Source organism: Pectinophora gossypiella, chromosome 22, assembly GCF_024362695.1.
Source record: "Pectinophora gossypiella chromosome 22, ilPecGoss1.1, whole genome shotgun sequence".
Taxonomy (NCBI): Eukaryota; Metazoa; Arthropoda; class Insecta; order Lepidoptera; family Gelechiidae; genus Pectinophora; species Pectinophora gossypiella.
The window spans coordinates 9,027,093-9,042,141 of record NC_065425.1 but is presented as its reverse complement, the minus strand read 5'-3'; the positions used below and the strand labels follow the sequence as shown (position 1 = coordinate 9,042,141).

The following is a 15,049-nucleotide window of genomic DNA, read 5'->3' as shown; positions in this document are numbered from 1 at the left end:
AAAACAAATAAATATTCAAAATGAGAGCTACGTATGTAATAACCATTTTCAAAGCATATTTTAATAAATATATAAAGTATTTAAATTAGAAATTCATAATTACTTCAACTACTTGTTCATACATTTCTTAAAAAAATACGTTAACTTATATGCAGCACAGGATACTTGAATTCCACCAAATGTGTGGCGTTAATAGATTTTAATATAGTTCATGAACCATACTATAAAATAAAATGATAACATTATGCATGATTGGGCATGTTACCTTAAATAACTAAAAAATACAAATATCATACAAATATCGATCGCCGCCATAGGTGGCGGTAATAGTAACCAAACTGCAAATGTATGCTTCTATCACCGCCACATTTTAAAACTCAAATTAATCAGTTAAAACTAACACAAATGTCAAATATAGCATGTTTTCTCAGTTCTTAAACGTATTAACAAGTAGTTATAATTACTAAAGTGAAGAAAAATATGTTTCATCGGACACAAAACCTTAAGAAAAAAATGTTGTATGCTTATGCATTTCAGTAGTGGCTTGTATGGAGCGCGTTGCTTGCGCGGACACTGCACACTTACAGACCAATCACAAATTAGACTGTTGTTGCCCACGCTCAGGGGTATGTTTGTTTCATGGTCAATTAATACATGTATCTTTTGACATTTGAATCAATTTTCTATCTCAGACACAATTCAAAATATCCGCAATTTAAAAAAGGTGGCGGTAAACGATGTCGATTTTTGGGTGGCGTTAATAGGAGCGTTTACCTTAATATAGCATCGCGCCTGTATCCCCGAAGAGGTAGGCAGCGCACTCGCCAGCTATGTACATATAAGTTCGCCATTCATTATTAGGCATACCTTCTGTGACGTATGATTGAAAAAATGAGTCAATAAAATGTTAACGGACTATTCAAGCACTAAATTTTTTGTGCAATTATACCTAGTTAAGTTTTTTTTTTTATATACCCTCTCCGCCTGTTCAATAGGACAAATTAACCTATGTGTATTAAAATATTTAATTCTCATGGTAAGTGACTATGTAGTAAGTGACTTTTAAGTTTTTTTTTTCTTCTTTTTCTTTCTTTTTTTTTCTTTTCGTTTTTTTAGTGGGATCTTGTAGGCTAGATTAGATTACAAATATCTTTAAACTGGAATGCCGGCAAAATAAGTGGATACAATTCGCAAGTGACATGTGTGTACTAAGCTTTACACGCACACATAGTAGCGTAAGGCAGTGGAGACAATGAGCTAACTTTTTCTCGTAACATGCTAATACACTGCCTACGTAATTGCGATACAAATACCAGCTACTTTTTAGCGATTCGTATATTTAATTATATAGTCGTCTTCTTATTAAAGTAAAGAAAAAACGGCCAAGAGTGCGTTGTGCCTGGGGCGATTCGGTTCCGTATATAGCCAGCAGCGACTGTCTAATAGCCGTCTAATTTATACGACGAAGACTTAGACGTTGTTGGCTCAATGTTTTTTGAATAACGATCTATGCATCGTTAAGTTATGTAACATATAGGAACAAAAAAAAATATAACGTTCCATGATGCTCCACTCCTTGTTAATAGACACGTTTTCATAGAAGTCGGCTAATGTAATGTCACTTGTTGTCAAGTTGCTTTTTACGGGCATGTGGCCAGGAGGTAGTGTTAAGGCGAAACGTTTTCCATAGAAAAACTGTTTAAACGCCTTCTTAAGAAAACCGGGCGAGAACTCCCCATTTTTCCGGCCAAGTATTTAATGCTATGCGCGGCAGATCTACAATATATCACGTCAAAAAAAAAGCTTGTTAAAAAAACTTAACTTAAACTTAAAAATAAATGAATATTAATTAAAAATAAATTCATAGTCATATTTTAGTCTAATATTTTTGTGAACTAAGAAAATAAATTTCCTAGTTTTGAACGGAACTCTAAAAAGTAAAACGGGAAGTTTACAATAGACGTTCGAAGTTAGTATCAAGAGTACGTAAGTAGTAAGTTAGTATCACGAGGTGGGAGCAGAAAAAGTAATCTGCATTGACATTCATTCTCAGAATGCTGACGTAGGTGGCGCTATATAAAGAACGGTGGATGAAATGAGAAGAAAAAACATAGATATAATTAAGTACTGAGTTTTTATATTTGTGTGTAAAATAATCAGTCCTTACAGCCCATTGGCCTCCATGGTCCAGTGGTTCACGATCCGGAAGTCCCGGTGGGGACCTATTACAAAAATCACCTAGTCCAAAAAGTAAGATGATCCGTGCTTCGGAAGGCACGTTAAGCCGTTGATCCCGGTTACTACTTACTGATGTAAGTAAGTGGTCGTTACATGAGCCATGTCAGGGGCCTTTGGCGGCTCAATAAACCCTGACACCAGGGTTGATGAGGTTGGTAATTCACCTCACAACCCACACATTAGAAAAAGATAGCCAATAGGGACGGACTAACCTATAAAATGCTAAGTTTTATGACGATCTGACGTAGCGACAAGACGCCGCTACTTCAACAGCGCACCCCTGATGCCGGGCAGCAGAGGTATTAGTACTGGTTGGAGGCCAAAGAAATGACTTCTTGTAGGGCTCTAGCTAGAATATCACCGATGGAGAAATTGGTCGGTGTACTGCGGAACAGAAGGCGATTGGGACCACCGTTCTGCACTTTATGGAGTAATGAATTGTGTGGAACACCTAAATAGTGACACTATCTACAAAACATTACGATTATTATATATATATTTTCCGCTCTAAAAAAACACTAATATCGAGTTGACCGATAAAGTGTTGTTACACCTAAACCAATTATTAACAATAATATATTATTGAACTGCAGAAATGGTAGAAATCGAAAACCGTTGAACCCTATATCGCGGCCATTAATCATTCCTGTGACAATCGGACGATAAAAATGAACTAATAAACAATAATTCGTGCTTTACCCTCGGCGTTTGGAAGCGCTATCTAAACTGCAGTGTGACCCTACGGACGTCGAGAATTTCTGATTCAATATTAATTTATATGCTACATAAGTATACTGTCCATTACAGGACAAGGGAACTATTTGAAGTTTAGGTTTAAGTTAAGTTAAAACTTAACAACTTACTTAGCTTAACATAAGCACCCTGAAACAGAATAATATAATATGACAAGAAGAAAAAGAGACAAGGCACTTAACTCACCCTAAATTAAAGTTTAGTTAAGTCAAAACTTATCAACTTACCTTAAATTAAGCGACCTTGGAGGATTTTTATTTATGTACTTAAGAGACACAATATGACAAGAAAAGGAAAGAGAAAAGGCACAACTTAATAACTTGACTTACGCACCCTAGTAAGATCTTTTGTCCAACCTTCTTGACCACCTGACTGTTTTTTTACTAACGAACCCCTCTCCTCTTCCAGGTCTAGAACGGGTGGCGGAGGAGTTGATGGGGCGAAGAAAATGGAAAATATATCAGGACGGATTAATACCAAAACGGAACGAAGAGGTGTCAAGCGACGAAGAATCCATGCCTTCCACAGACCCCCCTCCAGGTCTCAAGATAAAGACCATAGAGCAGATAAACGCGCCAGAAGACGACCGGAGCAAGGACGCTGGGGCGGAGAACAGGGCTCCGCGGCGCCCCCAGACCATACTCGAGACCTTGATCAAACAGCCTGCCACGCAGCCGAAGGTATGTAAAAAATGACAATTTAAAGTGCTTTTAATTTTTTCTTATTTGAATATAGAATAGAACAGAATTTGTTTATTATAAATGACATCACATAACCTGTTTTGTGAGCCTAATAAATAAATGAATAAATAAGTAAAATTTTCACAAAATAATTCCAAAAAAGAAAAGGGACATTCGTGGAAATTATAATAAATAAACATTATTATATGACTAGACCTCTTTAGTTTCGATTCCGGTGGAAACATATGCCACTTTGTGATCCGTAGTTTGGTTAGGATATTAGCAGGCTGATCACCTGATTGTCTAAAAATATGATCCTTCAGAAGGCACGTTAAGTCCCGACTTTAAATAAAATATCAATTATGGATATTCCATTTTCAAATACCTAATTCTGTTCTAATGTCATCGAGGTGGAATATTTTAAGTTTATTTTTTTTTAGGTGGAAGTTGCAGAAGAGCCTACGGACTGGAAACCGGCGGACAAGTGTTACTTCTGTGTGGACGGCGACAGGGGTGAAGCGGCAGCAGACACGCCGTCAGCGGGACACAATGTCAGTATACCTTCTTTATAACCACAACAGCCTCTGTAGCCCAGTGGTTGAGCGTTGGGCTCGCGATCGCGGAGACCCTGGGTTCGTTTCCCGGTGCGGACAAATTTACCAATGTATATATGGATCACCTAATTATGATGCATACACAAATCCTGTTAACCACGTAATACATGGATTTAGAGCCCAAACCGGGATTCGAACCCTTAACACTAAGATCTAAGTCACGCATTCTCACGGATTTTGTTCGGTAACGAAATAATAATATTGTCTTTATATAGCCTTTTTTACCGACTTCGAAAAAGGAGGAGGTTCTCAATTCGACCGTATATTTTTTTTTATTTATTTTTTATATAGCGCGGTCAGAATTAGATCTGTCAAAGTATATCAGCTGTAACGTTCATTAGTATAGTGATGTATCAGTCGATATAAGGTCGGTCGATTCTTTTCTATCAATTTTTTTTTTCATTGTGTATGCTTGAAAGTTGAATTTGGTGATACGTACTATTTTTACGCACTGTAATCTGCAATGTACCTAACCTGAATTCATGCAATAAACGTTTTTATTATTATTAAAGTATCTAAGTACCTACGTCATCAAAAACACTGCAATATTACAGGTTGTTATAATATTATTCGTTTAATGTCAGTACAACACACCCTTGACAGTTATCTTTTCTATTTACGCTTCAATAATTACTTTACTTATATAAATAAGTAAAAAAATAAAATAAAAATTGATTATTTCTGGCAATAATATTAATTATACATCACCATTAATACACCCACCCATAACATATGTCCATTCTTGATACTTACTTATAAGATTTATAATTTCTGTGAAATGAAGCGCACAAACGTACATACATACATACATACATATTTGGCACACGTGTTTAGAACCCCACATTCTGTGCAATTCCTGCAATGCTACCAACACTACATACCTCCTTCTTTCTTGAAGTCGGTTAAAAATATACCTACTAATATTTACACACGGCCTACAATTTGTCGAAAATAAACATAACATAACTTAAATAGCCTATATACGTCCCGCTGCTGGGCAAAGGCCTTCCTCAATCAACCGGAGGGGGTATGGAGCATACTCCACCACGCTCCACTGCGGGTCTTGAAAAGAAAATGACCAACCAATGACCAAATTGAGAATAAAACGATCTCCATTTTGATCCACAATCCTTGATCTAGATTGTAGTGATTAAGATGCCAGATGTTCGGCGGGATCTACATACATACATACATACATACATTACTCTCATACACACACATACTACCATACAAGTAATGCTTGTAACTTGCGGGACAGACATGTAATGAAACAGGACGCAGCCTTCTCATAGCATCACGCCTGTATTCCTAAAAGGGTAGGCAGAGGTGTCATCATTATCATCACCAGCCCATTAACGTCCCCACTGCAGGGGCACGGGCCTTCCCTATGGATGGATAGGGAGGTCGGGCCTTTAACCACCACGCGGGCCCAGTGCGGATTGGTGGTTATTAACGACTGCTAATGCAGCCGGGACCAACGGCCTTGCCTTCCGAAGCACGGAGGAACTCGAGATGAAAACTTTTTTTTGTGGTCACCCATCCTATGACCGGCCTTTGCGAAAGTTGCTTAACTTCATCAATCGCAGACCGAGCGCGTTTACCACTGCGCCACCGAGCCCCTCAGGCAGAGGTGTATATACAAATAAACACCTACACCTTGCTAACTATGTTTAAGTCTCATACTCACGCTCGTAACTCTAATAGGGATGGGCAGAGCCACAAGTCTTTAGAAGGGACGTTGCACTCCACACAGCAGTGCTTAGGGAATCTCACAATCCCTGGGCAAGGGTTCTACGTTATACCCCGTAGGTCTGGGTCCCTATCCGAAACTCAGCCACCATCTCACTCCGGCCTACTGAAGTGAGAGGCAAGGACGCGCCGACCAGGAATTACCCCAGTGGAGGGCAGAGAAGATGACTCGGTCCCCTCTGGAACCGGGTTAATTGTCTTGTATGAACCCAAAACCAAAGGTCCAAAGGTAAAGCGAAAAAATATATCAGAATTAGTACATTCTTATTTTTTTTTACGTGACTTGTTGTAGATTTGCCGCAGATGGCATTAACTACTTGGCCGGACAAATGGGGAGCGCTGAAGGCTACCAACACTACATACCATATACCAATTATAATACTAATGTTTTTTTTAATGTGATTCAAGTGCAATAAAGAGTTTTTTGTATTGTACTGTAAGGCTCTCACCCGGTACAAGGTTTAAGACAACAAGCCTGAGGGTGCCCAGTTGGGCGCGAACCTCGGCTCAGGGCGTCGTCTGAGAGGAAAAATATTTGCTCCATACCCCCTCCGGTTGATTGAGGGGTGGCCGGGGTCCAACAGTGGGACCTATATAGACTGTTTATGTTATGTATGATATAATGACATGCAGAATCTAGAACAAGGGGAGAAAAACTGGAGGTTTTATTGCTAAATAGCAACGTATATTATTAGGTCGATATGTAGGTACTCGGTGAGGAGCTCGGTGGCGCAGCGGTAAACGCGCTCGGTCTGCGATTGTTGAAGTTAAGCAACTTTCGCAACGGCCGGTCATAGGATGGGTGACCACAAAAAAAAGTTTTCATCTCGAGCTCCTCCGTGCTTCGGAAGGCACGTTAAGCCGTTGGTCCCGGATGCATTAGCAGTCGCTAATAACCACCAATCCGCACTGGGCCCGCGTGGTGGTTTATGGCCCGATCTCCCTATCCATCCATAGGGAAGGCCCGTGCCCCAGCAGTGGGGACGTTAATGGGCTGCTGATGATGTAGGTACATTCTTAGCAGCGCGGGACATGTCTTAGAACCTTTAAAAATGGAGACATCATGCACAAATCGGGACATCGAACAGCACTAATACACTCAAACACACACACACACACACACTCAAACACACACACACACACACACACACACACACATACCTACATAAACATATTTGCGTATGTTCGAATCGCCATGTGTTTGTTGTCTTGTTCATTTTAATCCTTTTTTAAAAAAGCAATAGAAATAGGACAGGATGTGCATCGAACGAAACACCCGTTTCTTAAGGTCAATGTACTTGAGAACCAGTATTTATGTATGGTAGTAATCTAACTTATAAATGCATAAGTACATTGAACTTTGTTCGGCTGGGACGTTGTTAGGCTAAATCACCTGATTATCTAAAAGGTAAGATGATTTCGTGCTTCGGAAGACACTTTAAGCCGTTGGTCCTGGTTATTATAGGTAAGAGCGATGTACTGCCGTGTCTACCGGGTGAGCTGCAATGTCCTACTACCCACAACATTATTTTTATTTTATTATGTTCTGTAAGTACTTTAATTGTTCTTGATGTATATAATGTTTTTGAACGTTGTATAAATTGATTGATGACAGGAAACCTAGCATCGAGACAAACCATTCCTGGTTTAGCGATGCTATGCGTCAAAACTGTATACTCAAAGTTTATCAAATAAATAAAGTAAAAAAAAAATATATCCCTAACACCTTCACCAACCCGCACTGGAGCAGCGCGGTGGAGTATGCTCCAAGTTGATTAAGGAGAGGCCTGTGCCCAGCAGTGGGACTTATATAGAGGAATATATATAATGAATACCAGCCTTTTATCACATACGGTAATATTAATCTTATTATTAAACTTATGATTTACATAACAATACATAAAAGCTCACGACTATATCCCAATTGGGGTAAACAGAGGTACATCTATCGCAAGATGAACTAAGTACCCACACCTCACCTAGCTTTCTGTTGGACCAAAACGTCTAAAGGACAATATAGATATAACATAATGTATACAATGGTTTTATGATTCTGTTCATCCTTACCAGTTTAATATTACCATAGGAAAATTAATATTATTTTTAACATTTTTGATGCCATGAGATCCTATAGCAATATTTTGCCACGGAATCTTTATTTCCTAGAAACTGACATCCTCATTCGTAATAGATCAATTCATAGAGCCACTGGGCACCTACAACTCACCGAATTCTTGTTCAGTGAATCAAAGCCTACAATAATGGCGGACGGAAGTGTTGCGTCAGAAAAAACTAGATTTTCCTTTTAAAGGTCGCCTGGATTTTTTATATTGGCAATTAAAAAATATCGTATTATTCAGTGTCGGTACTAGATTACTAGAGACCTTAAGAAGTGCATAGTTTATATAACATTAAATGGTAAGTTGAAGTCGCTTTTTTTATTCAAGTGAACAAAAATATAATTTATTTTCGTAGTTGAATATAATAGTGTCATCCTCCACTTACGCTTTGTGTAAGAAAGAGATAACTATAGTTTACGAATTATCAAAATTTTAATATCGGTCGGCCATTTTGTTTCGAAAGACTTCACCGCGAGCACTATTTATTTATATATACAGGGTTCTAATCACATCGTAACGAAAACTTTGAGGGACGATTCAGACCATGAATCTAAGTTGATATCAAGTGAAAATTTCCGATTTTTTTAAAAATAATTGTACAAAAATATGTTTTTCACTATTATATAAAGCTTTTTCAAGAAAATAATTTGCCCTTCATTTGCGCACTGCTATGGAGTGGAATTCTTTGCCGTCTTCTGTATTTCCGAATGCGTATAACCGGGGTGCTTTCAAGGCCAGAGTGAACAGGCACTCTGGGCGAGCTCGCTCCATCTTAGGCCTCGTCAATGCCTTCGCGCAAGTCTGGGGCCAAGAGCAAACCCATCAAAGGTAAAAAAAAATTAAGAGGTATAAAATAAGCGTCTGTATTTTTTAAAATACTTTACCGAAAACTGTCAAGTAGTCAACTGATGTGGAGCGGAGAGTTACCGTTCTGTACAGTCCTTTAGAACCCTGTCGCACTATCAAATTTGACATTTAATGAGACTAACGGTTTAATTTGTCAAAAAAGTTAATGTGACATGGTTTCAAAGTGTATACATATTAGTACTCGTGACAGTATATTATTATTCTTTATTCTATGGTAGTGATATAGTTGAAGTAAGTACAATATAGGTAGGTCTCTAAGCGTTTTGCTCGTGACTAAGATCTGTATAGTTCAAGGCAACAACTTAAGATATGATATAGAGATATAAGTTCTTATGTGTAATGTAATAACCTTCGTGGTCTAATTGGTAGAGCATTGGGCTCATGATCTGGAGGTCCGGCTTTGCAGGCTTGAATCACCTGATTGTCTAAAAGTAAGATGTTTTGTTTATGACGTTAGGTCGTTAGTCCCGGCTATCAGCCGTAAAAGATGTTTCGGATTTTAAATAATACCTATAAAAGCATAGGTACCCTAAAAAGTGCAATAGAGGCAACCAATCAGCTCGCGACACCAAACACTTTAGGACCCCGATACCGACCCCGCCGGCGTGGTCGACGATTTCCCTCAATCAGCGACTATCGCTATCGGCCCACTAGGTGATTAATTCTGTCAAATATTTTTCTTCTCAGACGACGCCCTGAGCCGAGGTTCGCGCCCAACTGGGCAACCTCAGGCCTGTTGTCTTAAGGGAAAAAGGGAAATCGTCGACCACACTTGCGGCGTCCTGAAGTGTTATCTTGGCCCTGAAGTGTGAAAGTCGGACCATCCGTTCTGGAACTATGATCTTCTCCTTATCGTGTGGATTGTGAGGCGGAATACCAACCTCATCAACCCTGGTGTCAGGGTTATTATTGAGCCGCCAAAGATCCCTGACATGAATCATGTAACGATTACATACGTACATCAGTAAGTAGTAACCGGGACCAACGGCTTAACCTGCCTTCCGGAGCACGGAACTACGATGCCGCGGATAGACAGACAGACAAACAAAGGGATGAAATATATAACACCTCTCCGCGTTTGCTTCGAGGGTTAAAAATTATCAAAATCGGACTTGTCCCTGGCAAGTTAGTTAAGAAGCTTCTAACATATTATTATCATCAATACATTATCATCCCCCTAGCATTATCCCGTTTTTCACAAGGTCCGCTAATCTAACCTGAAGATTTGACAGGTCCGGGCCCGGGGTCCGGGTTATAACAATACATAACAAATACTTTATTGCACACACGGGAAATACAATACAAAAGAGAAATATTAAAGAGGAGAGGGAGGAGATCTCTTCCAGGCAACCACCACTCATTGACTACTATACACACTTTTTGTCGTAGAACTATTTAGATTTGATTGCCGTTTGCGTGGGAACCATTCCGACAATGCCGCATAACCACCGTTCGATGGATAGCGATTCCCATTGCTGAACCAAACTGTACTTTTTCAGACAACCTCTTTTCTCTAATTGGGATTTGTTAGAACTTTCTCATGTTACAAATGAATCGGCCATTTGTCGTGTTACTGTGTGATTTTGTTGTTAACGGGTTATATTAATTTCATAGTAACGATTCTTTTGATTACGTTCAGTACCTACATTGTTAGAAAGCGAAAAGAAAAAGTCATTGGTGTTGGTTAGGGCAGGTATGTCCTAATATAGTACGGTCACGAGCATTAATATGTGTACACTTTGGTACCATGTCACATTAACTTTTTTGACAAATTGAACTGTAAGTCTCACTAAATGTCAAATATGTTAGTGCGACAGAGTCCTAAAGTGGGTACATTATATTGCTCATGACTGTACACACATACGTCCTAATATAGTACTACTACGTCCTAACTAATGTCATGTGTTACTATTGGAAAGACATAGCGGAAAATGTTTCCAGTTTTATCACTAATTTTTAACCAAATCATTTAGCTCCGTTTCCACATACTTAAAATCACGCCTATTTCCCATTGGGGTGGGCAAAGACCACGGAATTCCACTTACTACGATCCTGACACACCACTTTCCCTTATTCCACCCTCATCAGTCTTTATATATGCTCACCGGTTTAGAGGACTCTTGACCTGATCTTACTTTAAAACTAAAAATGATGAAAAAGATAAAATGATAGCATGATGCCCATAATCCCAAAGAGGTAGGCAGAGGTGTATCATCATCATCAGCCCATTAACGTCCCCACTGCTGGGGCACAGGCCTTCCCTATGGATGGATAGGGAGATCTGGCCTTAAACCATCACGCGGGCCCAGTGCGGATTGGTGGTTATTAACGACTGCCAATGCAGCCGGGACCAACGGCTTAACGTGCCTTCCGAAGCACGGAGGAGCTCGAGATGAAAACTTTTTTTGTGGTCACCCATCCTATGACAGAGGTGTATAGCATATACCTACACCCATTATTTGCCAGTTTTGAATAAGTCCCATGTGATAAAGGCGCGTCTATTGCCACTTACCGGGCACAAATCCCTGTAACCACGTGGTTTAAACTTATAACGTTGAATGTAATCTAATTAATCGTATAGTTTATGTGTCATATACCTAGTTTATTGTTATTTATAATTTTGTAATGAATACGCTAGAATGTTACGGTAACGTTGTTTGTTTCCAGATGGACCTCAGCCACCTGTTGTCTCGTGACAACGGCCTGTCTCGGGAGGACGCGGGACACACCGCGGGCCGGAAGGTACGTCCTTATATAGTACACATACGTCCTAATATAGTACACACATACGTCCTAAATAGTCCTAATATAGTACACACGCGTCCTAATATAGTACACTAATACGTCCTAATATACACTCGCGTCCTAACTAATGTCATGAAGAGTTTGGTTGTTTTGTTTATCCTTTTACGACCAAATGGAGCAACAGCTTGATCGAGATATTTTTTGCACAAATAAGATAAATAATACTTTATTGAGTATTAAAGAATACAAGGACTTAATTACCAATATTAGCCACCCAAATAACTCAAACTGTATCACATTTTTTTAAGAACGTCTAGGGCCCGTGCCGAAGTTTTCTTTGCAGCTCCTTTTCCTCGGCTGTACGGGTTGAGAAGGTGCAGTAGTTTAAGGCGGATGGGACGTTCAACATATACCTACATTTGAATCGTCAATTTTTACGTAAATATTTTCTCAACCACAGGACCACTGAACCATTTCTTAATTGTAAACATGTTATTTCCAATATAACTAAATTGAACCGGGTATCCCTTGCGACAAGTGAATACTTGTTAAGACAATTGTTACAATATTGGAAAACATGTTGACATTTTATCGTAATTCAATTTTAAATTAATAACAGGCATTTTCAACAGGCATAGTTATCGTGAATGGGCGGAAACGATTAGGTCACCCCTTGACAAAGAATGTTTTTACTTCGCCTAGTTCAAACTATTAGAATTGAATTCTACATACTTATATTTTGTACGGTTTACTAATGAAGAAGTGCTTATAGTAAGAGTTAGGGACAAGAAACAAATATTCAGAGTGACTGAGGATACATCAGGCAAGATGATTGGACACTAAATAAGACATGACGAAGTTATTAAAACATCATAGAAGGAAAGCTACAAGGAAAGAGAGGAAGGGGAAGACAAAGAAGAGTTTACATAGAACAAGTGTCTTATTTTATATTTATTATATTTCATAGAAGAAGTGAAAGAATTGGCCTTTGATAAACAAGAATGGAGAATGCTACACCGACAAGAGCGTGGGTAAAATAAATGAATTAAAACAGCTTTATCAAGCGAATGTGAGGTCTCTTCTTCTATCGTGTGTATTGTGAGGTGAATTACCAACTCCATCAACCCTGGTGTCAGGGTTATTACTGAGCCGCCATAGGCCCCTGACATGACTCATGTAACGACTACGTACTTACATCAGTAAGTAATGACCGGGACCAACGGCTTAACGTGCCTTTCGAAGCGCGGACCTTTTTACTTTTTGGACAATCAGGTGGTCAGCCTGTAATGTCCTAACCAAACTACGGATCACAAAATGATTTTTGTGATTTGTCCCAACCGGGATTCGGACCCGGGACCTCCGGATCGTGAGCACAACGCTCAACCACTGGACCACAATGAACTGGAGCGAATGTGAGGTGAAATCTGAAGAGGAGGACTTAGGTAAACATACGGCGATCAAATCCAGGATGTTACAAAGAAGGACCCCGATACCGACTTCACCGTCGACGATTACCTTCATTCAGCGCTTATCGCTATCGGCCCACTAGGGTCGATTAATTGTTTCCAGAATAAACACTCTCAGACGACACCCTGAGTTGAGGTTCGAGCCCAACTGCGCCGATTATCTTAATTTTTTGTTCTGAACACTGAAACCACTCAACACTAATCGGTTATAATTCGAGTGGACTGAATCGTTTGAATTTCGACCATGCCATTGGTTGTGAGCACCTGCTTTACCCGACTACGATAGAGCTAAAAGGAGGGTTATGTTTTTGACCGTTGTAATCAATAGTTCCACTTATATTCCACCGCACTATCATTATATGGTAAACAGTCATCTTCATAGCAAACCTGTAACAACCCCATTAAATGGCAACCCAAATCAAAAATTCAATAACGCACGATGTAATTAGCAGGAAATAACACAGTGTTACCAGTTTAATGATGGTCTGGTTATAATTGCGGGGTTGCAAGTTGATGGCAGTAACCTAGGCATGCCTAGGTCGACAATAATTCTGTTGTCTAAACCTTTTGACTTAGACTTGATAGTTAGATCTGTTTGTGACGGCTTGAAAATTGTATTTAGTGAAGCCCCTAAATAAAAGAAACAAGTCTACAATACAATATCCCTACGCGATAGGGTGTAACCTGTGGTACTAAGGATATAAATTAATTTACAACGTATTATATTAACAATCACTCACACAATACTTATAACCACAACACATCTGCAGGCTATAATTATATCCTCTATCGAAGATTGTCTGGAAAAGATCGCTTTTGCCAACTTTTAGGTTTTAGTTTTTCCATGTTCCTTTTCTGCGTTTGTTTGTGTTCAAAAATAATAAGCAATAATTGAATTATTTTTTTATTTTTATTATTATTTAAATCTCATTTTTATCTACAAATTTAATCTCAGAAGACTACAATATAAAAGAAGTGTTCGTAAAATCGTTATAAGTAATATTATTTATTTATTTATTTTATATTTATTTTATTTATTTGTACACAATAAAACAGACACTAGGAACATACAAAGAAAACAGATAGCACAAGTAAGATTATCTCTAAACAAAGAGATTTCTTCCAGCTGATTTATTTTCAATTCTTTTCTCGCAAATGTTGATAGACTGAAAGAAGAAAAAAATGTAAACGCGTGTGAAATAAAACATTTAAATGAAGAAAAATAACGGTTTTATAATTAAAATATGGGTGTAATTAATTTCTGTGCTTTGTACTTTGTTACATTAGCACTGACAGAAATATTACACCTAAAATTATAGTAATGTAACTACACATTACATTATTATTTATTGTTATTGTTACTAATAACTTAAGAAAAGGAAAATAAATACTTACTTACTTAAAAAGAAAGTTAAGACTAATGTAGGTTATTTGAATTTTTATGTGTAACCGTTTGCATATGTATGTGTGTGCTTTGTTATTTCCCTGGAAAATAATTTACAGCACGTAATGGCTGAGCCAGAAAGATTCTTTATGATTTATTATGTTTTTTACATTAACTCACGCTTTCCCAACGGGGTAAGCAGAGACTATGGAATTCCATTGGCTTCGATCCTGACATACTTCTCGTTTAAATACATCAATCGTTTCATATACGCAAGTGAAGAATAAATATTAAAATATACGTAACATTTCCATTCATCATCATCAGCCCATTAACGTCGGGATCGGACCTTATACCACCACGCGGGCCCAGTGCGGATTGGTGGTTATTAACGACTGCTAATGCAGCCGCGACCAACGGCTTAACGTGCCTT

The 15,049-nt window shown here is 38.6% G+C and overlaps 1 protein-coding gene across 4 annotated transcripts in view; it reads left to right on the top strand.

Moving 5' to 3' along the window:
* LOC126377024 (mushroom body large-type Kenyon cell-specific protein 1) overlaps positions 1 to 15,049 on the top strand; it is a 263,548-nt gene that overhangs the window by 209,209 nt on the left and 39,290 nt on the right. For all 4 annotated transcript variants that reach the window (XM_050024634.1, XM_050024633.1, XM_050024636.1 and 1 more), the window contains 3 exons: positions 3,400 to 3,671; positions 4,112 to 4,222; positions 11,689 to 11,763. In XM_050024634.1, coding sequence (XP_049880591.1) covers positions 3,400 to 3,671; positions 4,112 to 4,222; positions 11,689 to 11,763 — 458 coding nt within the window. The remainder of the gene's footprint in view (positions 1 to 3,399; positions 3,672 to 4,111; positions 4,223 to 11,688; positions 11,764 to 15,049) is intronic.